This window comes from Archocentrus centrarchus, chromosome 2, assembly GCF_007364275.1.
Source record: "Archocentrus centrarchus isolate MPI-CPG fArcCen1 chromosome 2, fArcCen1, whole genome shotgun sequence".
In the NCBI taxonomy this organism is placed as follows: domain Eukaryota; kingdom Metazoa; phylum Chordata; class Actinopteri; order Cichliformes; family Cichlidae; genus Archocentrus; species Archocentrus centrarchus.
The window spans coordinates 1813272-1836300 of NC_044347.1; the positions used below are offsets into that span (position 1 = coordinate 1813272).

The 23029-nt window shown below is 41.5% G+C and overlaps 1 protein-coding gene across 1 annotated transcript in view; it reads right to left on the reverse strand.

Moving 5' to 3' along the window:
* Nucleotides 1-23029, reverse strand: part of LOC115791131 (NACHT, LRR and PYD domains-containing protein 3-like) — a 286561-nt gene that overhangs the window by 3612 nt on the left and 259920 nt on the right. The window contains exons 6-10 of the mRNA XM_030745255.1: nt 18766-18939; nt 17893-18066; nt 17544-17717; nt 6263-6436; nt 2977-3150 (exon numbers count right to left, since the gene is read on the reverse strand). Of these exons, the coding sequence (XP_030601115.1) occupies nt 2977-3150; nt 6263-6436; nt 17544-17717; nt 17893-18066; nt 18766-18939 (870 nt within the window). The remainder of the gene's footprint in view (nt 1-2976; nt 3151-6262; nt 6437-17543; nt 17718-17892; nt 18067-18765; nt 18940-23029) is intronic.

Sequence of the window (23029 nt, forward strand, 5' to 3'; positions counted from 1 at the left end):
ACAGGTGGGAGGCAGAGGACCTGAACGCTGACATCGGAGGTAAACCATCTGTCTCTATTCCTCAGTTGTGATGGGGGGAAAAGAGCAGACTGGTGGGACAGATACGGGAGAAGATGCAGAGGGAGACCTGCACAGGTGAGCTGACAGTCCGAATGTGCCATAAGCACCGTAACACAGACAGGGAACTTTATAAGAGGCAGAGGTTTAAATCACAGCAGTTTCAGTCTTTTCTGGAGTAAATAGCTTCTGAATTTGGTGACGCGCCTTATTACACAGGTGCGATGAGCTGCCTGAGGAAATCTGTCAGTTCATAGAAAGTGAAGGAAAAGCCTCAGCAGGGCTCCAGGATGAAAGGTGGCTGAGAGTCGACTTTTCTCCTGAAGCATCATAATACGTCCCTCCAACTTTGGGGACTGGACCACGTGATTACATGTCTCCACCGCTGTGTTTGCAGCTGCTTTTTGCTGACAAAGTGGACACACTGTGCATTTTATGCAGCGTTTTTCCGACTGTGAAGCGCAGAAATTCACATCACAGTTGAGGAAAAAGCTGCTGTATTCTGGCCATTCAAATTCATTTTACTGATTTAAATAATTATTTTTAATCCTGTTCGGCCCGCGACTCAGAATGTGTCTTCAATTTTGGCCCGTCTTGTGATTGACACCCCTGCTCTGTGTGAAACAAACAGGGTGGATGGAGCAGCTACAAAGTTCTCTGTTCTTCATGTTGCTGATCAGGTGGTTGATGAAGGACCTCCAGCTGTTTCCCAGTAAAGGTTTTAAGGTGGTTACAGGAACAAGAGCTCCTTTCGCTCCACCTGAGCGCACTGTCTCAGTAACGGCTCCAACAGACTGCACTAAAACAGCTGCTGCAGTGCTTTTTGTTGAAAAACTGGGGGCTGCATGAGCTTAATGCTGTAATGCTTTTTATTCACAAGCATCCTCAAAATTATGTTTCTACTGTGGGTCCATTTTTAATCACTAATCAGGGATTAAAGCATGAAAATATTCTGACGGAGCCCCTTGATACTAAGGGGGGTCCGGCACCAAACAATCGCACAAACCAAACCACAATAGTGTGGTTACCACCAGACTGTGGTTATAGTGATCGTTCTGGTGGCTACAGCTGACGTCAGGAAGAAAATAAGAGCTGACATTCTCTGCAAAATGAGCACTGACAGAGAGTCCACGGCAGTTTCCCTACAGTTTTCTGTTCTGACCAAAGCCTCCTGCTGAGAGCCCGAAAACTCAAGGCGGTGGCAATATTACACACCAGTAACTGTCGAAAACCCCACTTTTCAGGCAGTGGCTACTACAGCATTCTGCAGTGGCATGTCATTCCATCTGGTTTGCACTTAGTGGGATCATCATTGATTTTTCAAAGGGACAGTGACTCCAAACACACCTCCAGGCTATGTAAGGGCTATTTGACCAAAAAACAGGGTGATGGAGTGCTGTGTCAGATGACCTGGTCTCCACAATCACCTGATCTAAATCCAAGATGAGTAATGTGACAGTGGGATGGCTGTCCCTTAAATTATGCGCACCCATGTTGTTTGTTTTTTTATTTACCCACATGGCCTCTGGAGGTTGACCAATAGCATGCCAAAGATTTGGCGCTGTAGTGTTCATCCCAGCCCATACCACTTTACTTATGGGCCCTGGCTCAGTGTAGTAGGCCCTGAGTGTGAACACTGAAGGAAGACGGCGATCATCAGGAAAAGTCATGAGTTATCCATGCGATCTCGGAAGTACTCACAGCAAGTTTAACCCCTCGCTTAGTGGCTCCGTGAGTAGCTTAGCCTCATGACAGGACCCCATCAGTGAGGAACTGCCGGGATTAAGTGACGGGAATGACCCAGGACTGGACGATCTACTACAGGCCATGGTGCTGTAAGTCCTCCAGCTTGTCAAACTCGCTGGTTAGATGTTTATGAACTGTCGACAGCAGCAGCTGACACACGCTGTCTGTGGGAAGTTGGGAACCCCCTTCGTTGTTTTGTTTGTGTATGACATTGGAAAACCTGGAGTGTAATCTTTGTTTTGGCCTTTTTACATTTGTTTTGTTTGAAGTGAACTGAGATACAACCCAGAGTGATACCTGGCTGGCACCCCTAATCATAGGAAAACTGTCACAGTAGGACCTCAGAACGAAGGTAAAGCAGCCAACAGGTGCTCAGCACCTCTGGGAACTCCTTCAAGACTGTTGGAAAACCATTTCAGGTGATTACCTCATGAAGCTGTGCATGTTTCTGTGTATATGTGTATGTGTATACACAGGCATGCCTGTGTGTTTACATGTATGCCAATATTTTTTTAATATGTCCGAAATAAAGACTGCCAAGCTGTAATCAAAGCAAAAAGTGCCCACTTTGAAGCATCTAAAATCTAAAACATTTATGAACAAATGTACTCGTCAATCACATGTATCCAAGAAAGAAAATAAACACATTTGGTACAAAATAAATAAAATCTAAAACATGTTTTGTTTCTTTAACTCTTAAATTTACTACATGATTCCTTGTGTGTTCGTACTCTGAATAACTTCAGTGTTAATTTACAATGAAGGTGAAAAAGAAAACATTGAATGAGAAGGTGTGTCCAAACTTTTGACTGGTACTGCGCATGACCAATTAAAATTTTTATATTTTTTTCTGCTCCTCTACCATTGCTCTCTCTCCTTCCTCATCTTTACCTCATCTTTTTCCTCCATACCTAGAGCCTCATCTCGTGAACTGAAATTAGAGCTCTAACATAAGAAAGCATGCAGAAACAATATATTGCCAATATTGTTATCAGCAGATCAGACATGTGACTCTCCAATTCCAAAAAGCTCACAGTGAACCATCTGGAACTTAAGTTTTTCTTGTTATTGTTTAAATACACTAATATTGCTGCAGTGAGCAAAAGGGAAAAAAAAGTTCTGGCATGTGTGAGTGTTCAGCTCTTCCTCCTCTATCAGACATCCTCTCCATACCTGAGAGTGTCCAGTCTCCAGCGTGGATCCTTCAGTGCGGCCGACAGCAGCTTCATTCCTGAGTCTCCTGGATGATTGTAGCTCAGGTCCAGCTCTCTCAGATGGGAGGGGTTGGAGCTCAGAGCTGAGGCCAGAGAAGTACAGCCTTCCTCTGTGATCAGACAGCCTGATAGACTGCAGACATACAAAATAATCCATCTGTTAGCAATGGTTTTGTTTGTCAGATGCAATAACATCTATGCATTTTCACTTGTTAAATTTAGCTTTATTTATATGTGACAGTTTCCAGCAGACAACAATAGGTAACACCCTCCAAGAGAAAGCCCCAGCCATCAGGCAATCCACTGGGAGCAGCACTTGGTGATGGTGGGAAGGAAGAACTCCCTTTTACAGAAAGATACTTCCAATGAAAACAGGGTCCAGGAGGAGCATCTAACATGTATGGTTTCAATTTTATGGGAAAGAGAAGACAGATTCATCCAACCATCCATACATTCACTTCCGCTTATCCTATTCAGGGTCGTAGGGGGCTGGAGCCTATCCCAGCTGACACAGGGTTTCAATTCAATTCAGTTTAATTCTTCAGGGTGATTTACATTGAAAGGTAAGGACCATATAATAATTACACAGAAAACCAAACAAACAAAATGACCTCCTGTGACCAAGAACGTGGTGACAGTGGGAGGGAAAAACACCCTTTTAACAAGAGTAAACTTCCAACACAACCAGGAGGGGCAGTCATCTGCTGTGACCACTTGGGGGTGGGGGGAGGGAGACAGGACAAAACACATGCTGTGGAACTAATGATTAAACAGAATTTGAAAAGAGGTGAGACAAAGAAACTGTGGTGGGGCTCATCTCGGGGGGGATGAGTCGGCATACCGGGATTGTTCTCATTGCACCACCCTGACGGCTGCTGCAACGAGAACAATTTGATCCTGAACACCACTATGACAAAGGAGGTGGTAGTAGACTTTAGGAGGACAACAAATGTCATTCAACCTCTGTTCATTGAGGGGGATGAAGTGGAGCTGGTTTCAGATTTTAAGTTCCTTGGAGTGCACCTGGAGGATGACCTCACCTGGAGTATCAACAAGACCAGCACTGTCAAAACAGAGACTGCATTTCCTGAGGGTTCTCAGGAGCAACCATCTGACCCAAAAGCTGCTGGTGTCCTTTTACCGTTGCTCTGTAGAGAGCATCCTGACCTACTGTCTGTGCATGTGGTTCAGCAGCTGCACAGCAGGAAAAAACTCCAGTGAGTCATCAACACTGCTCAACAGATCACAGGTTGCCCCCTGCCCTCCCTCCAGGAACTGTTCAATGCCCGCTGCACAGAACATCCTTCAGGACCCCTCACACCCTGGACACTCCCTGTTTCAGTTGCTGCCATCAGGCAGATGCTTCAGATTTCAGTTTACAGCTTTTATACCAGGGCCATCATTGAAATGACCTCTGTGCTGTCCAATGGAAAGTGATGTGGGGTGGAAGTGCTGAGTGTGTGCGTGTGTGTGTCTTTTCTCATCTAATTTGAATTTTATTTTTATATATTATGTATTCTATTTTTTATTTATTTATTTTATTATTTTACCACTATATTTTTTATTGTTTGTTGAGTCACCAGGAAGAACTACACTTTTAAACTTGTTGTGCAACTTGAGTGTACAATGACAATAAAGATTCTATTCTATTCTATCATTGATCATTGATTAGTGTGTTCTGTATCTAAAGCTTCATATAGATCAGTGTGATGTAACAGCGGGGGTGAAAGTAAGCCGGTACATTCCGGTACTGCGTACCACTAAATGATTCTGCGCCAGTACGCAGTACCTGGAAGATATGAGCAGCTGTCTGCTGTAAAGCCGTCATTCAGAACCAGTCACGGCTGCACTTTGGGTCACAATAGATCCGCTAGCAATAAGACCAGTCTAAGACATGACTTAATCAGCTAACAAACAGCTTTTTTTCTAATTTCTAATTGTTTCTGAACTGTCCGTGATATGCTGGAGCCTCAGTTCTATAGCTTGTCTTCCCTCAGAGCTCGAGGCTTTCACCAATGGCCAGCCTTTAAAACATTCACCACAACGTTTAATGTCTGTCTGCTCATTACAAAATATCCCAATTAAAAGCAAAGAGAGATTCACTAATTGTATTTCATGTTATTCTGCTCAATTTAAACAACACAGCACAGCTCAAAAACACTGATTATGACCAGATATTTCATTTACGCTACACGAGAGTGCGTTTACCTCCAAAACAGGTGTGTTTGAATTAATGGACTGCATCATTTTACATGGGTGGTGCACAGACGTTAAAAACCTCTGCTTGCATTGGGACACGATGACCATTAGAGAACTTATAATCTACAGACTTTTAAATTAAAAACTGCAGAGACAGAATGCGTGGAGGTGGTCATCAATTGTGTTAAGTGTACAGTGAGTACAACATGGTTATTATAGTTAATGAAAACAAACAAAACATTGTCTTTAACTGAAATAAATAACAATAATTAAAAGGAAAAAAAGATAACTAATTAAAACTGTATTGTGAGTTTACAAAACTAAAACAAACTGAAATTATGCATAAAATGACCTCCATTTCACTGTTTTATTTAAAAGCTTTGTGGATTGATATGAAATAATTTTTTCTGCTCCAGTAGGGTTAGGGTTAGCACAGCTAGAAGCCAGCGTCTTATTGTGAATGATGGAAACATGTGCGGAACACTTTTGGAAAAAAACCACCAGCATCAAAGTCCACCTGAGAAACGCACACAAGGCAGCACCCAAAGAGGAAAAAGTCCCAGCTGGCACCGCATGTAAAACACCGGCACATGACCACAAGGTAATTAACACACATAATCCAGCTACACAAGAATAAATGCAGACATAAATGCGGGGTTGTGTACATAGGCTGCACAGACCAAGATGAAGTCTAATTAATGAGCATCTAACCAAGCTAGCTCTCTGAGCAGCTTTGACCAGCTTCATGTGGTGATAACATCAGGATGCAGCAGGATTTGAGCTTTGACTCGTTCATAGAGTTCAGTTTGTTTTTGTCAAACACCACATGTAGGTGTTGTTAATCTACTGCACTGACACTGAACTTCATTCTAGATTTTATTGACTTTATTGACTTACTATGAAAACATTTGGACAGTAGTTCAGAGTCTAATAATCTACCCAAAAGTAAATAACAGTTTACTTGATAATTTCATAAAAAGGTTAGCCATTTTTAAAGTAATATTAGTCCGGTTTTAAATAATCATCACAAAGCCTTAAATCCTGACCTGAGAGTTTCCAGTTCACAGTTTGGACTCTTTGCTCCAACAGACAGAAGTTTCACTCCTGATTCCTGCAGGTCAGAGTTACTCAGGTCCAGCTCTCTCAGACTAGAGGACGTGGAGCTGAGAACTGAGGACAGAGCTTCACAGCTTCTGCCTGAGAGGTTACAGTGACTCAGTCTGAAAAATAAAAGAGAAATAATAAACTATTACTGTTGTTATAGTGCAATCAGGGTGTAGTGAATAGTTTGTAGAGTTAGCCATATTTAATCTCTTTTTTTCAGGAATCCTTAATGCCTTACTAAGGTACAATAACATATGAAATAACTTGACCTTAACTTGAATTAACCTTTATCGGCTACAATATTTCATTCAATATTTAATTTTTACCTCCACCAAGGAGGTTAGGTTTTTGGTAACATTTACATGTGTTATTCAGTCTGCAAACATGATAGCTCAAAAGGTTTTTAATGAACTCTGAAACTTTGTTGGGCTATAGAGTGGGGTCATGTTAACAAGCCATTAAAATTTGGGTGACATCCACCAAGGTTTCCAAGGTCAACTTCATAATTTATTGCTTGAAATTTGATAAAAAGCCTTATAACTTAGAAACTATGATTATTACAAGAGTGGTGTACAGGCTTGTACATTCGACCTGTGATCTCACTTTTACGTTTCACATATACCTATTTCAAGGTGACCCTAAAATGTGTAATATTTTTAAAAAATGTATTGTCAAGAGAGAGTGAGCTGCATAGTTACATTTACCATAGCATAATATTATATAATAAACTCTTATTCGTGTCCAGTTACTTACAAATTTGTACCTATTATCCATTACCTACACCCACATAATGTGTAATCAAAGTAAACATCTGCCATGCTACCCTTATCTGATTTGCACTTCGATACAGGCTACTTTTGACAAACAAACAAGCAAACAAACTGAGAATACACAAAATGCAATACTATTCTTTAAACGTAATTACTGTCCAGAGTGAGGTGCCTTGGTGTAGGTTTGTTTCTTTGTTTATTTTGGAAAATATTACTTGATCTGACCTTAGAGTATTCAATTTACAGTATGGACTCTGTAGTCCTACAGACAGAAACTTCACTCCTGAATCCTGCAGGTTGTTGATACTCAGGTCCATTGCTCTCACACTAGATGACTGGGAGCTGAGAACTGAGGACAGAGCTTCACAGCTTCTTTCTGGGAGGTCAAAGACACTCAGTCTGAAAAGAAAAGACCCCACCAAACAAACACACAAACGAAATGAGAAAAAAGTTAGACATGTGACAGTTTACCTTAAAAATAATGAAAAAGATTCAAAGAAAAGGAATAAACAATAAATGTATTCAGTTGACCTTCACTGGCTAAATCCTTTCATTGGTTAATTTTGTTGATAAGTTGATAAAAATCAGACCTGAGTGTATTCAGTTTGCAGTGTGGACTGTGGACTGCAGCAGACAGCTGCTTCACTCTTGAATCCTTCAGGCTGTTGGTCCTGAAGACTAGCTCTCTCAGGGTACAGGACTGGGAGCTGAGAACTGACAACAGATCTTTGCAGATTCTCTCTGAGAGGTTACAGCTGCTCAATCTGCCCCCCCCAAAAACAAACAAACAAACAAACAAACAAACAAACAAAACAAAACAATGATATTTCTGTTCAAATGTTCATCCTAAACAAGAAAAACAAATGTTTCTTTAGACTACAGATCATGATTACCTGAAAAATGTCAAATCTAAATTTGGTAAAACATAAACCACTTTAAATTTGCTTAGTAGAAACACAATATATTATACCTTTATATGTAAATGGAAATGAGTGAGTTGCTGATAGATTTAGTGATTAGTTCAGTACCTGCTGACACAGACCTGTGGGTATACATTAGTCACTTCCTAATTCTAACAGTTCTTTTAAAAGTTAGCACTGTTGTCTCACAGCTAGAAGGTGTGGGTTTGAATCCACCTTGGCCTGGGCCTTTCTGTGTGGAGTTTGTATATTCTCCCCATGTCTGCATCGGATTTCTCTGGGTACTCTGGTTTCCTTCCACAGTCCATGGACATGCAGTTAGTGGGCTTAGGTTAACTGGTGATTCTAAATTACCCATAGGTGTTAATGTGAGTGTGATTGGTTATTTGTCTCTCTGTTTACCCTGGGACAGGCTGGCAACCTGTCTGGGCTATACAATGGGAGTTGCGACAGGCCCACCCCCTTAAGTATCATTAAGTGCTGATGATGATTTAGTTTAATATTTTTAAGCTTTTTAGGGAACAGCACCGATTGCATGGTTTAATATTGTGAATTGCACATCTGCTTTCTTGTTAAGTAAAATCAACTTTTTAAGGGATGAGTACTATTTACTTACAGAGCTTTGTTGGAGGCTTTGACCACTGGCAGCAGCCTCGGCAGAGCCTCCTCGGAAGCAGAGTATTTCTTCAGGTCAAACACATCCAGATCTTCTTCTGATGACAGTAAGATGAAGACCAGAGCTGACCACTGAGCAGGAGACAGTTTATCTGTGGAGAGACTTCCTGATCTGAGGGACTGTTGGATCTCCTCTACTAGAGAACGATCATTCAGTTCATTCAGACAGTGGAACAGATTGATGCTTTTCTCTGCAGACAGATTCTCATTGAGCTTCTTCTTGATGTACTGGACTGTTTCCTGTTTGGTCTGTGAGCTACTTCCTGTCTGTGTCAGCAGGCCTCGTAGGAGACTCTGATTGGTCTGCTGGGAAATACCCAGGAGGAAGCGGAGGAACAAGTCCAGGTGTCCATTTGGACTCTGCAAAGCTTTCCTCACAGCACTCTGGTAGAAGGATTTCTCTATAGATTCTCTTGTTAGAGACTCTTCTCTGGTTAGTTTTTCTTCTTCCAACAGGTTGACTCCAGAATTGATGAAGGTCAGATGGACATGAAGAGCAGCCAGAAACTCCTGAACACTCAGATGGATGAAGCAGAACACCTTGTCCTGGTACAGCCCTCTCTCCTCTTTAAAGATCTGTGTGAACACTCCTGAGTACACTGAGGCTGCTCTGATATCGATGCCACACTCTGTCAGGTCTGATTCATAGAAGATCAGGTTTCCTTTCTGCAGCTGATCAAAAGCCAGTTTTCCCAGAGACTCAATCATCTTCCTGCTCTCTGGACTCCAGTGTGGATCTGTCTCAGCTCCTCCATCATACTTGACCATCTTCACTTTGGCCTGAACCACCAGGAAGTGGATGTACATCTCCGTCAGGGTCTTGGGCAGCTCTCCTCTTTTTCTGGTCTTCAGCAGATCCTCCAGAACTGTAGCAGTGATCCAGCAGAAGACTGGGATGTGGCACATGATGTGGAGGCTTCGTGATGTCTTGATGTGGGAGATGATCCTGCTGGCCTGCTCCTCATCTCTGAATCTCTTCCAGAAGTACTCCTCCTTCTGTGGGTCAGTGAACCCTCTGATCTCTGTCACCCTGCTAAGACACTGAGGAGGGATCTGATTGGCTGCTGCAGGTCGTGTGGTTATCCAGAGGTGAGCAGAGGGAAGCAGGTTCCCCCTGATGAGGTTTGTCAGCAGCACATCCACTGAGGTGGACTTTCTAGGGTCAGTCAGGATTGTAGTTTTGTGGAAGTCCAGAGGAAGTCGACACTCATCCAGACCATCAAAGATGAACATAACCTGGAAGTGTTCAAAGCTGCAGATTCCTGCTTCTTTGGTTTCAGTGAAGAAGTGATGAACAAGTTCCACCAAGCTGAACTTTTCCTCTTTCAGCACATTCAGCTCTCTGAAAGTCAATGGAAACATGAACTGGATGTCCTGGTTGGCTTTGTCTTCAGCCCAGTCGAGGGTGTATTTCTGTGTTAGGACTGTTTTCCCAATGCCAGCCACTCCCTTTGTCAGCACTGTTCTGATTGGTTCATCTCTTCCAGGTGAGGCTTTCAAGATGTCTTCTTGTCTGATTGTTGTTTCTGGTCTGTCTGGTTTCCTGGATGCTGTTTCAATCTGTCTGACCTCATGTTCCTCATTGACCTCTGCAGCCCCTCCCTCTGTGATGTAGAGCTCTGTGTAGATCTGATTCAGGAGGGTTGGGTTTCCTGCTTTAGCGATGCCCTCAAACACACACTGGAACTTCTTCTTCAGAGCAGATTTTAGTTTAGACTGACAGTTTTGCAGAGCCTCTGAATTAAAAACAGCAGATAAGATTATTAGTCTGTTGTGGTTTATACATTATCAGGAATTTATTTTGGATTTTGAATGTAACTTTTCTTTAAATCAGATATTTGGGTCATTTCATTGCAAATCAAGGTGGGCGTGTCCACCTTCAGTTTGCTTAAACATGTTACAGTATGTTCCAAAGTTTGGACATGTATATTTCATGGTCCTGGGCTGGTGGCCCAGTGTTTTGTGTTCCTCTGGTTCTGTTTGTTATTTCTGTGATTATGTTTATTAGTTCTCTTTTGTATTCCTCAGTTTTTTTTCTAGTCCCATGTGTTTCCCTGTGTCAAGTCTAGTACCTTGTCTAGTCACTTCCTGTTTTATTTTGACAGTCTTGTGTTCCCCGTGCTTTGCGTTTAGTTTTGCTTCCCCTATTATTAGTTTCATTTGCTTCACCTGCTGTGCCCTGGTATTTCCTCTTGCCCTGATTACCTAATGTGTATTTAAGCCCTCAGTTTTCTTCTGTTCTTTGTCGTCTAGACATAGATGAAACAACATCGTCTGTGTATCTGTTGTGTGTGTTCTCTGCCCCTTGTGTCCCGTAGTTTTAGTTCTGGCTTCAGCCCAGCCCAGTTTATTTGTTATATGGTCATCATTTTAATAAAAATACATTAAAAATACATTTTCATCACTTCGCGGATGAGCGGCTGTTGCACAGCAGCCACGCCGTGCAACAGCCGCTCATCCGCCGCCCGAGCCGCCGGGGATTAAGCTTGGCGGCTTCACGCTGTCTCCAGACTCTCCACTTCCTGCCTCGTCATTTGCCGGCTCCGTTCGCCTTTCTCTACCTACAGTGGGGTCACGGAGGCAGAGTTCGGCACCGTAAGAGAAAGATGGAGCCGGAAAGCTATGATGTGCTTCCGGTCGCAGCCACAGACAATAACATGATGAACTCTTCTGGATATGTCCCTCCATACATCGGTTCTTCTGATAACTCTCACTTTTGAGTAGAACTGTTTCTCCGTCTGAGGTGTTTAAGCAGGCAATCCTCTAAGCAGCCACAGGTGTCCAGTCAAGCAGTTGTGTGCCCTGCAATGCAGCCCCAGCCTGCGCATTCGGGGCCTCTCTCTAAGGGTCCCATTCATCCCAAGGGTCCGGCTCAGTTCGAGCCGCGTCTGAGGCCCAAGGGTCACACTCGGACTGAGCGTCTGGCTCAGTCCGAGCCTCCTGTCTCCTCTCACCACCGCCGCTTGGAGCGCAGTTGGCCTCCAGTCTCATCTCCTCGTTGCCGCCGCAGCTGGGAGTGCAGTCAACCTCCTGCCTCGTCTCCTCGTCGCCGACGCCGCTGGAGCTGCGGTTGGCCTTCTGCCTCATCTCCTCATTGCTGCTGGAGCTGCGGTCGGCCTCCTGCCTTGTCTCCTCTTCGCTGCCGCCGCTGAAGCTGCGGTCGACCTCCAGATCAGTCTCGTCGCCGCCGCTGGTACTGCATTTGGCCCCCCGACTGGTTTGGACTCTGCCTTTCGGCCCCTTGGCCTGGGCGGCCCCCTGAACTGTTGAACTGTTTCCCCTGCTATTTGTTATTTTTGTTTCTGTCTTGGCCCCCTAGCTCCTGAACTGTTCCTCATTTTGACCCCGTTTTGGACTTGGAGCTCCCAGCCTTGTGCCGTCGCTTTTTGTTTTGTTCTGTTGCTTTTGTTTTATTTCATGCCCTCAGCCCTCATCCACTGTTCTGGCCCCTGTGCTTCCTCATCCCCGTTTTTTGTTTCTGTTTTTGGACTGTCTTCCCGCCTAGTGCCGTTGCTTTTTGTTCTGGCCTTGTGTTTTTTGTTTTTTGTTCTTTGCCTTGGTCCCCAGGACTGCTTCCTTGTTACCCGTGTTTTTGTTTTTGGACTGTTCCGGCTTTGTGTCGCCGCTTTTTTTTTTTTTTTTTTGCCCCGTTTTGTTTTGTTCCTGGGCTTTTGTTCGAAATATATCAGTCTGTGTGTAATGAATGAATTTAATATAGAAGTTTCACTTTTTGAATGGAATTACTGAAATATATATACTTTTTCTTGATATTCTAATTTAATATCATGAAAACCTGTATGTTACTTTATCAGGTGGCCGCACTGTTACTAGCAAGCTAAATATTTCAATAGCACAAAAGTAATTTAGTATCACACACAAGTGCAAAGTTCAATATGTTTTATTGGTCGAAAATATTTATTAGTGGTCAAAAATGCATTTCTGTTGGCCATTCACAGGGGGTGGGGGAACGCAGTGACATGATGCTGTGTTGCGCTTTCAAAATAAAAGCACATGAGTGAAAGATTACAAAATCAAATATTTTTCCCCTCCATGGGGTAATTTTTGGGTGGGACAAATGCCCCCCGGTTACTACTTCTATGTCTGCGCAGGTTGTTTGTGGAGCCTGTTCAATATGAAATTTCAACTCGGCAGCTTACAGTCTCCCGTTCTGTCAAATTCAAATGTGTCCAAACATTACTATGTTTTCTGTCACTTATTTTCATCACCGTTCCCTGCGTGTAGCCTCTATGTAAAGCACAAATTCCTGAAGCTCTTTCTTGTCTCTGAGCGAAATTTGCAGGAACCTCTCCCTCTCTAGTGTTTCTGTACTCACTGCATGGTGTGTCCATGGCCCCTCCTCTCCTGCTCACTGTAGATGCACAGACGCTGCCACCCATCTAAACTGATCACATGCAGCTTCCACAAAAAAGGCTCACAATCCGGAGCCAGCTCCCGTCCTTCAATTCAAAGAGCCGGCTCTTAGAACCGAATTATACGCAACTGACCCACCACTATAGGCCATGGCCCTTAGCTGGAGAAGGGTGGATTGCCCACTCCGGCTCAGCGACATTTGCTGCCCCAGGTGGAGAATTTCAAGTGTCTTGGGGTCTTGTTCATGAATGATTTGAGAAAGGAACAGGAGATTCACAGACTGGTGCAGTTTCTGCGGTGATGCAGATGCTGCACCCAGTCTGTCGTAGTGAAGAGGGAGCTGAGGTTTAAAGTGAAGCTGTCGATTTACCGGTCGATCTACATCCCTATCCTCACCTATGGTCATGAGCTCTGTGTAGAGACCGAAAGAATAAGATCACGAAATGAGCTTCCTCCAAAGGGTGGCTGACCCCTTCCTTTCCTTTGAGGATGAGGAGTGCTGCCATTCATTTTAACTGGATGTGATTCCAGGGGATAAAAAAAAATCAGGTAACTGCTGTTATAACCAGTGAAGTCAAATGAGAAATTATTAAGTCAGCATGTCATACTGCAGAGCTACACCGAGGCTACATGGATACCACATAGAAAGAACCAGAGCTCTGACTGGTCAGCTGAAGCTTTGTGTGTTTCTGTCTTACCAACTTCTCCTCAGACAAACACTGAAACTCTTACCTTCTGATAAAAATGATGAAGATGTCTGTGCTGAGGGAGTTCCTGTTGGAGGAAAGTGCACCTTGAATCATGAACTGGTCTTTTCCAAAGTAAAAAACTCCATGGTTTCAAAATAATGTAAATATAATACTTGTACTCAAACATAATTTTAGGAGAAAACAGACAAAAATTTAAAAAGTTGAAAAAAAAACAGCCTCAGTTTTCAATACATTTAATAAAATATATCCTGATATGATTGTCTGCATGAGGCATTGAGTGTTTCATATCTTGTTCTCTGACAGACCTTCATTTATCTTCTTTACAATAGACCTCGCCACCTTCATCACATTGTCCGTATACGTCTGCACCATCAAATGCACTGTTTTCAGTCTGTCCGCATTCTCTAGCTGGCACTTATAAATGGTTGGGAAATCATCTCCAGGTTCATACTGCAGGTAAAAGTGGAAAAGTTTCAGCTGCTCCTCTCCCAAATTCTTCAACATATCCAGCAGCTGCACTGGTAAGGGCTTCTCAGTCTTTGATCTATAAAACATGAGAGGACATTTTCAGCTAAATGAACAATGAGTGAGTTGCAGTCAGTGAGTCTCATCATCTTATCATATATTCTGTTTACTTATTTAGGACATTTCACAACAAATAATCCAGATGTTTCATCTGGATTATTAAAAACTTACTTAGAATTGACTTTTCTGGAAGGATTCTTCTGTGGTAGAAATACCAACACCATCATACTGTATACTGAACCAGCAACAAGTAGACCTGATGTGGCAAGAACTGATATATACTACACCGAATGATCATTAAACCTGGATCCTGTTAGGGGTCCTTCACAATTGTCAACATTTTCCAATATGTACAAAGAGTACTCTTTTTCATAACCCCCCCTCCTGTGTCCCCATAAGTGTACAAAGAAAATGTTGATCTTTTCTCATGACATTTAATTTCGTCTGGTTCTGTGGTATCTTAAAATAATAGGAATTATTAAAAACACATCCCAGTTTTGAAAAATGTTGGAAATCTTGGGATCAAATATACTCTTTACTATCGATTAATACATTGTGTTGGGCCGCTAATAAACAAATATAACTTTATGTTAGAATTTATATGGTGCAATAAACTGATTTGAATTTGCATGTGTACTGCACTGCAAAATGTGCATGATACCACACTCTACACAGGGGCAGTGGAGCAATTTTTCTTGTGCTAAAAAGTGATTACTGGTATTTGCCAACAAATTATTGTAAGTATTTATATTGTTGTTAATGACTTGTTGACCTATAGTCTGTCAAGCACATCTCAAACATTATCTCTCATGAATATCAATTTATATTGAGTCATAAAGAACATTCCTGTCTTCAGTGTTGTCAGTAACACGTTACTTAGTACTTTTTTTTCCAGTAACGAGTAATTTAACGCGTTACTATTTGCAGTCCAGTAATCAGATTAAAGTTACTTATCCAAGTCTCTGTCCATTACTATTCTTGTCATTTTCCTCAATACAAAGATATATTTTTGCTTTCTTCTTGCATCTTGGGGAGTGACCTCTGGCCGATGCAACAATTGCGTCCTGTTTTCAGCATGAGGACAATAACAGCACAGCGACACAAACGTTAACAATGGAAGGAGGAGAAAGATACGCATTTTCTAGCTGAAATACAGGAACTGTTGTGAGTTTGTTTCAGCTAAAGATGACGGTATCAAGGTTAGTTGTGCACTCTGTGCTGGTGACAAAGTGCTATCTAGCTTCAAAAACACTACATCAGATTTGAAGAAACATGTGGAGTCACGGCACAGTCACACTTACACAGCGAGTCCCACCAGGTGGTGAAGCAGAGCTGCGGCTAATGCAGGAGGCCCCCGGCACCCAAACAACAAAAGCTGGACAAACCAGTAAGTGGGGGACAGCTGAAGAAGTTGGTCAGACAGTATGTAGTAGAGGAAATGCTGCCCTTAAACGCGATTGACTTGCCCTCATTTTGTGGTTTCATTTTTATGTTCAGGTTACTTCAATAAGTTTTATCAAGAATTTAAGATGACACAAGTACCAGTTTGACATGAGGTTCCTAAATCTGCATTAAAATCCAGAAGGTGGCACCAAGAAGGACTTAATCAGTGTGGTGGTGAGTTGTAGTTTATGGCTCAGTTGCAGGGGAGGGGTGCCAGGCTGGCATGGCTGAACACTATGATCTGATTATGTCTCTCCATATGTATGTGCTGGAATGAGGTATATGGCAGAAGGAGGCCGGAGCTGGCAGCAGAGACACAGCAAAGAGAGGTCTATAGGTGGCAGGTGAAACTTCGCATAAGTCCAAGTCCAAAAACTGGAATAATTTACGGCCACAGTGCAAGTGGCTAGAGTCTGAGTGGACAGTGTGGCTGCTCGTCCTGTTGTCCAGAAAGGCTCAGACTGCAGCTCTGAGTCTTTGATCATGTCCAGCAGGGGGTGTTGGACCAAGTGGATCTTTCCCCAGAGGACCACCGCCATTGTTTCAGGGGTTCCCAAATGGAGGTGGGAAATTGACCCATTGCTTATATCCAGGGGCTTGGGGATGCAGTGGCAGGGTGACTGCAGATGGGGCTGTTGGAGGACACAATGGCTGCTGGAGGGTGGTCTTTGTTTCTGGAGCTTGAAAAAGGTGACTGGACTCCTTTTTGTTTCATGAAGACTTTTCCCCTCTTATCCGAAAGGCTTCTTCAGTTCTCAAACCAAATGGTGAAGAGACCCAGGTATTTAAACCCCAGTGGACGTAGAGGTGGGTTGTTAATGCTCATGCACCAAGGTGTGAAAGGAGGCATGGGTCATTGCAATGAGAGGTTTTAGGTGAAACTAATTTGGGCCTTTGCTCCTCTGTATCAAGTGACCTTGGCAGATGTGATTATGCACATTAACAATAGAGAGTCACAACCACCACCTGGAGAGTACACCAACTGGGGTTTAAATACCTGGGTCTCTCCACCTTTTGGTTTGAAAACTCAAGAAGCCTTTCAGATGAGAGGTGAAATGTCTTCAGAAACTCGCCCTTTTTTTCAAGTTCCAGAGACTACTATTACCTGGATGACTGAAAACCTACAAAGAAATAATAATAATAATAATAATAGAAACAATTTTACTACAGTGCATTTTTTAGTATGCATCAGAACTTAGTTAATAAAAGTAAGTAATTTGGCTTAAATATTTTGAGGTAATTAGTTTCTAAATAAGCTTGTATATGTCCAGATTTCCAGTGAGGGTTTAAATTATTTTATATTATTTGTATTCTTTTAAGATAGAAATTCAAGTTTAAATTTTGCTAAATTATGTGACAATAACTATTTGATTTTAACATGGATTTAATTTTTTTTAACACATTTTATTAAATTATAGATTTAACCTGGTTACATACAGAACCTTAAACTAACTTTCATCAGTTAACATAACTCTTTAGAGAGCTTGTATAAATCTATGTTCTTCGTATAGTAACAAATCAATACAAACTATGGAACCCCAGCAGCACACTGGCTATGTGGTTGACCACATAAACCAGTGGCCAACTAGGGCCAAAGAAAGAAGAAAAAAGTTATGGATTCAAAATAATCCTAAATTACTTAATTGACAAGTGCATACAACGTTTTCTTCTTAGCAATAAAGAAAAAAAACAACTGAAATTCTTTCAGAGTGATTAAGAGATTAATAATCACTTCAAAGGGCGCTTGACAATTCTATGAAGGTTACCTGTTCAGATTTTAAATGATCATTGAGAAATTGTGAACCTGACCTCAGAATTTCCAGCGAACACTGTGGACTCTCCACTCCAGCAGACAAAAGGTTCACTCCTGAATCCTGCAGGTTGTTGTCACTCAGGTTCAGCTCTCTCAGACTAGAGAACTGGGGACTGAGAACTGGAGACAGAGCTTCACAGCTTCTCTCTGAGAAGTTACAGTGACTCAGTCTGAAAAATTAAAAAATTAACAATAAAACATATGTACTGTTGTTTAAGTGTAATCAGGGCTCAGTGAGGAATTACAACATTTAGTAATTGTTAATCTTGTTTTACCAGGAAACATTAATGGTTTGTATTACTTGTGTTATCTAACATTTTTACTTTGTAAATATTCTGATCTGACCTGATAGTTTCCACTTCACAGTGTGGACTCTGTAGTGCAGGAGACAGAAGCTTCACTCCTGAATCCTGCAGATCGTTGTTACTCAGGTTCAGCTCTCTCAGACTAGAGGACTGGGAGCTGAGAACTGAGGACAGAGCTTCACAGCTTCTCACTGAGAGGTTACAGTCACTCAGTCTGAAAAATTAAAACATGAACAATAAAACAAACTTTGCCATGAAGAGCTACACTATATTGCCAAAATTATTCCCTCACCCATCCAAATAATTGAATTCACATATTTCAATCACTTCCACGGGCACAGCTGTATAAAACCAAGCACATGGCATGCAGACTTATTCAATACATATATTTGAGAGAGAATGGGTTGTTTCAATAGCTGGTGTATTCCAACATGGTAGCATGATAGGATGCCACCTGGGAAACAAGTCCAGCTTCAAAATTTCATGACTATTAAATATTCCACATTCAACTGTTAGTGGTATTATAACACAGTGGAAGCAATTGGTAATGACAGTAATTTAGCCATGAAATGATAGGCCACATAAAATGAGCCAGGCCTTCTCATCCAACATCAGTGTCTGACCTCACAAATATGCATCTGGAAGAACCATCAGAAATTCCCATAAAAACACTCCTAAAGCCTCCCAATAAGTGATGAATCTGTTATAACTGAAAAGGGTGGGCCAACATCCTATTAAACCAAATGAAATTAAGAATGAAATGTCACTTAAATTCATATGTGTATGAACACACACAAGCATGTACATTCAGCAATACATTGTACGATATTTAGCAATAATTAATTCTGTATTTTAAGGAACCAGTATTGTCTTACTTTGGTTAGCTTTTTACATGTTAACATTTTAATCTCACCTGAGAGCATTCAGATTGTGATGTGGACTCTTCAGTCCTACAGACAGAAACTTCACTTCTGAATCCTGCAGATCATTGTTACTCAGGTTCAGCTCTCTTAGACTAAAGAACTGGGAGCTGAGAACTGAGGACAGAGCTTCACAGCTTCTCTCTGAGAGGTAACAGTCACTCAGTCTGAAATAAACAATGACTTTTGTAATCAAATGAAATCAGTTTATATATTGAATCTATTAACAATAAAAACACAGATCTGTGTGCACTACAATTCATGGTTAACCAAAAAAACTTAATATGAATTGAAAGTTTGAAACAAATACAAAAAAATTGGGATTCGCTTAGTAAAAATATGTATTTATATATTTAAATGGAAACCAATGAGAAGCAGGTAGACTTATTGACAATGACAGTTCATTACTTGCTGGGACAGGGCTGTGGGTACTACAGTAGTCTTGGTCACTTTACCTACTGTCTTAAGTTTCTCTGGTTAACGGACATTTTCTTTTTTGTTTTATAAATTTAAATATGTTGTTCTGACCTATGAATATTCAGATTACAGCGTGGACTCTTCAATCCTGCAGACAGAAACTCCAGTGCTGAATCCTGCAGGACGTTGTTATTCAGGTCCAGCTCTCTGAGACTACAGGACGGGGAGCTGAGAACTGAAAACCGAGCTTCACAGTTTCTTGCTGAGAGGCCACAGGGACTCAGTCTGCAATAAACAATGATATTTGTGATCAAAAAAGTTTATACATTGAACCTAGACAAGAAAAAAAAAATAATTTTGTGTAGTACAATTTACAGTTAACCAAATAACTTAACCCTCTGGAGTATAGGGTATAATTGGACATTTTTAGCTACTTTTAAGTTTACTTTTATGTTTCCCCTTAAAACAGTGACTGTCAACTGGTGGCCCACGGGCCACATCCTTTTATGGGTGGCTGTGTGGTAGGCAGGATCGGACCCCAGAATGCAGACAGAAGTAATTTTAAAGTGGGTTATTAAGGAGGGACATGAAACAATAAACTCAAGTACACTGGAGCTGGACAGGTGCTAGAACTACACACAAAAATAGTAGTAGGTGGCACATGACAAGGTAAACACTGATGATAATGTATTACCGTATTTTCCGGAGTATAAGTCGCACTTTTTTTCATAGTTTGGCTGGGGGTGCGACCTATACTCCGGAGCGACGTATATGTGACATTTATAACACATGAACCAAAATACTCCAGCCACTTGACATCTCCGTGAACTGCAGCTTTAAGGCAGTCTTGCGTAACCTGTGGGCGCAGTGGATGATGGATGGAGAGCACAGCTTAACGGCAACTGGGAGAATGCGCCACCCAACTTTCCTGGAAGTCATTGGATGGATCAAGAAAACATGGGCTTCAGTGACAAACCATCCTGTTGGGATTCAGAAAGGCTGGAATAATTGGAACTGCAGCTGACGACGAGTCTGACTAACGCGACACAGAAGAGGAAGCGGCGCTTCGTCTACGGAGTGTACGGAGTTGTTTAGAAGTGACACCGAGGATGAAGAATTCAATGGATTGATGGTTTGGTTAACTTGTTAGTATGTTCTTTATGCTATGGTTATCTGAATAACTTAATGTTACGTTAACATACCGAACACGTGTTCGTTGTGCGTCATGTAGCTGAATGTGCTACGTTAGCATAACGTAGGCGTAACCGTGTTCGTCCTGTTCTTTAATCCATTATTATTTTAAATTGCTGTTCAAGATGGAATTTCTGCTCTGGGTCTCGGATTCTATCAACCCCCCCCCCGAAAAAAGTGCGACTTATAGTCCAGTGCGACCTATATATGTTTTTTTCTTCTTTATTATGCATTTTTTGGCTGGTGCGACCTATACTCCGGAGCGACGTATAGTCCGAAAAATACGGTACTTAGGATCAATATTAATTTTATTTAACTTTATGAGAGCATCTGGCCCTAACAGTGTCTGCCGAGAAATATTCCAACCCTTGGAAAAAAATGTAGTTGGTGACCCTTGCCTTAAAACCTGTTTACCTTGCCCAGGTGTAATTTTTTTTTTTTTTTCAGCACAGCCTCACGTGTGAATGCACAGTTTTTATTTATTTATTCATTTATTTTTAATTTTGACATATTGTATACACAAAAACATAAAATCCCATAGAAAAAACTTAGATTTTAATTTTAGTTGGAAAACCACATTTAAATGACAAATTTTATAACTTAAAATACAAATATGAGTTATAACTGTCAAAAACCTATGTATAAAGTTAGCAGCCCACAACTATGTACATTAAAGTGGACATATCATGGAAAATTTAAAATCCAATGTTACCCCTTAAATTCATTTTGTTGTGTATTTTGAGTGTGTAGCTGTGTATGAAATTTAAATGCATTCTCTTCCGCTGCTGCGTAGATATCTTTATAATCTTTTTGGGTCATATTTTTCAGGCTGTTCAGTTTTCGCTATTCCCTGTTACATTTTCTTTCCTCTTACGTCACAGTATTTGCTGTGGAACTGCTAAACAAGGTCATGGACTTCCGGCTTACCGATTTTGTGAATCCGCCATCTTTTTTTCTCGCAGTGATTTTGTAGTCCAAGTTCAGTTATGCCGAAGTTGCAAGTAGACAAGTCAAAATGTTCAGTTGTTGGTGTATTAACCCACAGGCTTCCTTACATCGCCTCCGGCATCAGAGTCTCTTCAAATTGCCTGTTTCTCTGCCGGTAGATCGGATCGCTGCTATCAAACTACAAAAATGTTCTGCGACCTGGAGGGGGGCGGGGCGTGAAATGTCTCAATTGACATTGAAAGAGACCGCACTAAAACAAGCTGCTCTAAGACGCCTCAGAACAGGTGTAAAACAGGGGTCTGTGGAGCTACAATAATGAGGAATTCAGACCAAAGCATTGCAGTTCTACTTTATATAGACCACAATGAATGATTTACGTATGAAAAGGAAGGATTTAAAAGCATGATATGTGTCCTTTAAAGTGCAGAGAATGCCTCGGCTGTTTCTGTACAACTATTTACAGAGCAATAGGATGTCACAATAACAAGCTAAACCAATTATTTGCACCACTTAAAAAACTGTACCTGCCCACCTCAAGACAGAAGGGCATGTCACAGGCCTCCACAATCTGCCTGAAGTATTGACTGAGGCAGGAAATACTGTACAGGGAGCAAACCTGTGTATTTAATTCTGCATCATTCACATACTTTACACTGTAAACCCAGATTTTGATTCCACTTAAAAATACTGAGTTCATATTACTTAAAATTGCCTAGAATGTGAACATTACTTGTTAATGCTGAGTAGACTGTACTTTTTGATGGTCTATCTTATTGTAATCATGTGTTTGAGTTCAAACAACTTAATATCATCAAGTTTTGCACCTGCTAAAAATCTAGTTTATACCAGTTTTAACAGACTGGCCGTAATATGCCGCTGCATGGTGGCATGATGGTTAGCAGTGCTACCTCACAGGTAGAATACCATCTAGAAGGTCTGGGATCAATTCCAGCTTGGCCCAGGCCTCTCGCTGTTTGGAATAGTAGACATTTGGTATTTTTGTTTGTTTTTTTTCACAACGCTCTCTCGTATAGTTTTTTATTGTTCCATGGACAAATGTTATTTGTAAATGTTAATGTACCAGCATTCAGCAGGGCTGAGTTTTATCATGTTTGTTTATTTACCAAATTTAAACAGACACAGTTCAACACTGTAAAAAATACATGTGTTTGGTTTTTGCCTCACAGCTAGAATAGTTATCTGATAGTTTGGGTTCAATTCCACCTTAGCCTGGGACTCTTGCTGTGCGGACTCATGTATGTTCTCTCTGTGTCTGTATGGGTTTCCCCCCACAATCTGAAGACATGCAGTTACTGGGGTTAGGTTAATTGGTCTCTCTAAATTGCCCACAGGTGTGAATGGTTGTCTGTGTCAGCCCTGCAACAGGCTGGTGACCTGTACGAGGTGTACCCTGCATCTTACTGCCTTGTCAGCTGGGATAGGGTCCAGCCCCCCCACACAACCATGAAAAGGATAGGGGGAATTGATTGATCAAAAGACATTTTATTTTTTCATGAACTATAAAAGATACGTTTGGTCAATTAGAACATACAATTTAGTTCACTTGGATATGGAGTAGTGCTTACTTAACAGGCTGAGTTAAATGAACTGTTTCATTACTTAGAAAATTTAAGGCAACGAGTTACCTTGGTTTTCTTAAGTAGATTCAACTTATTCGGGTTTACAGTGTACTTAGAGAGG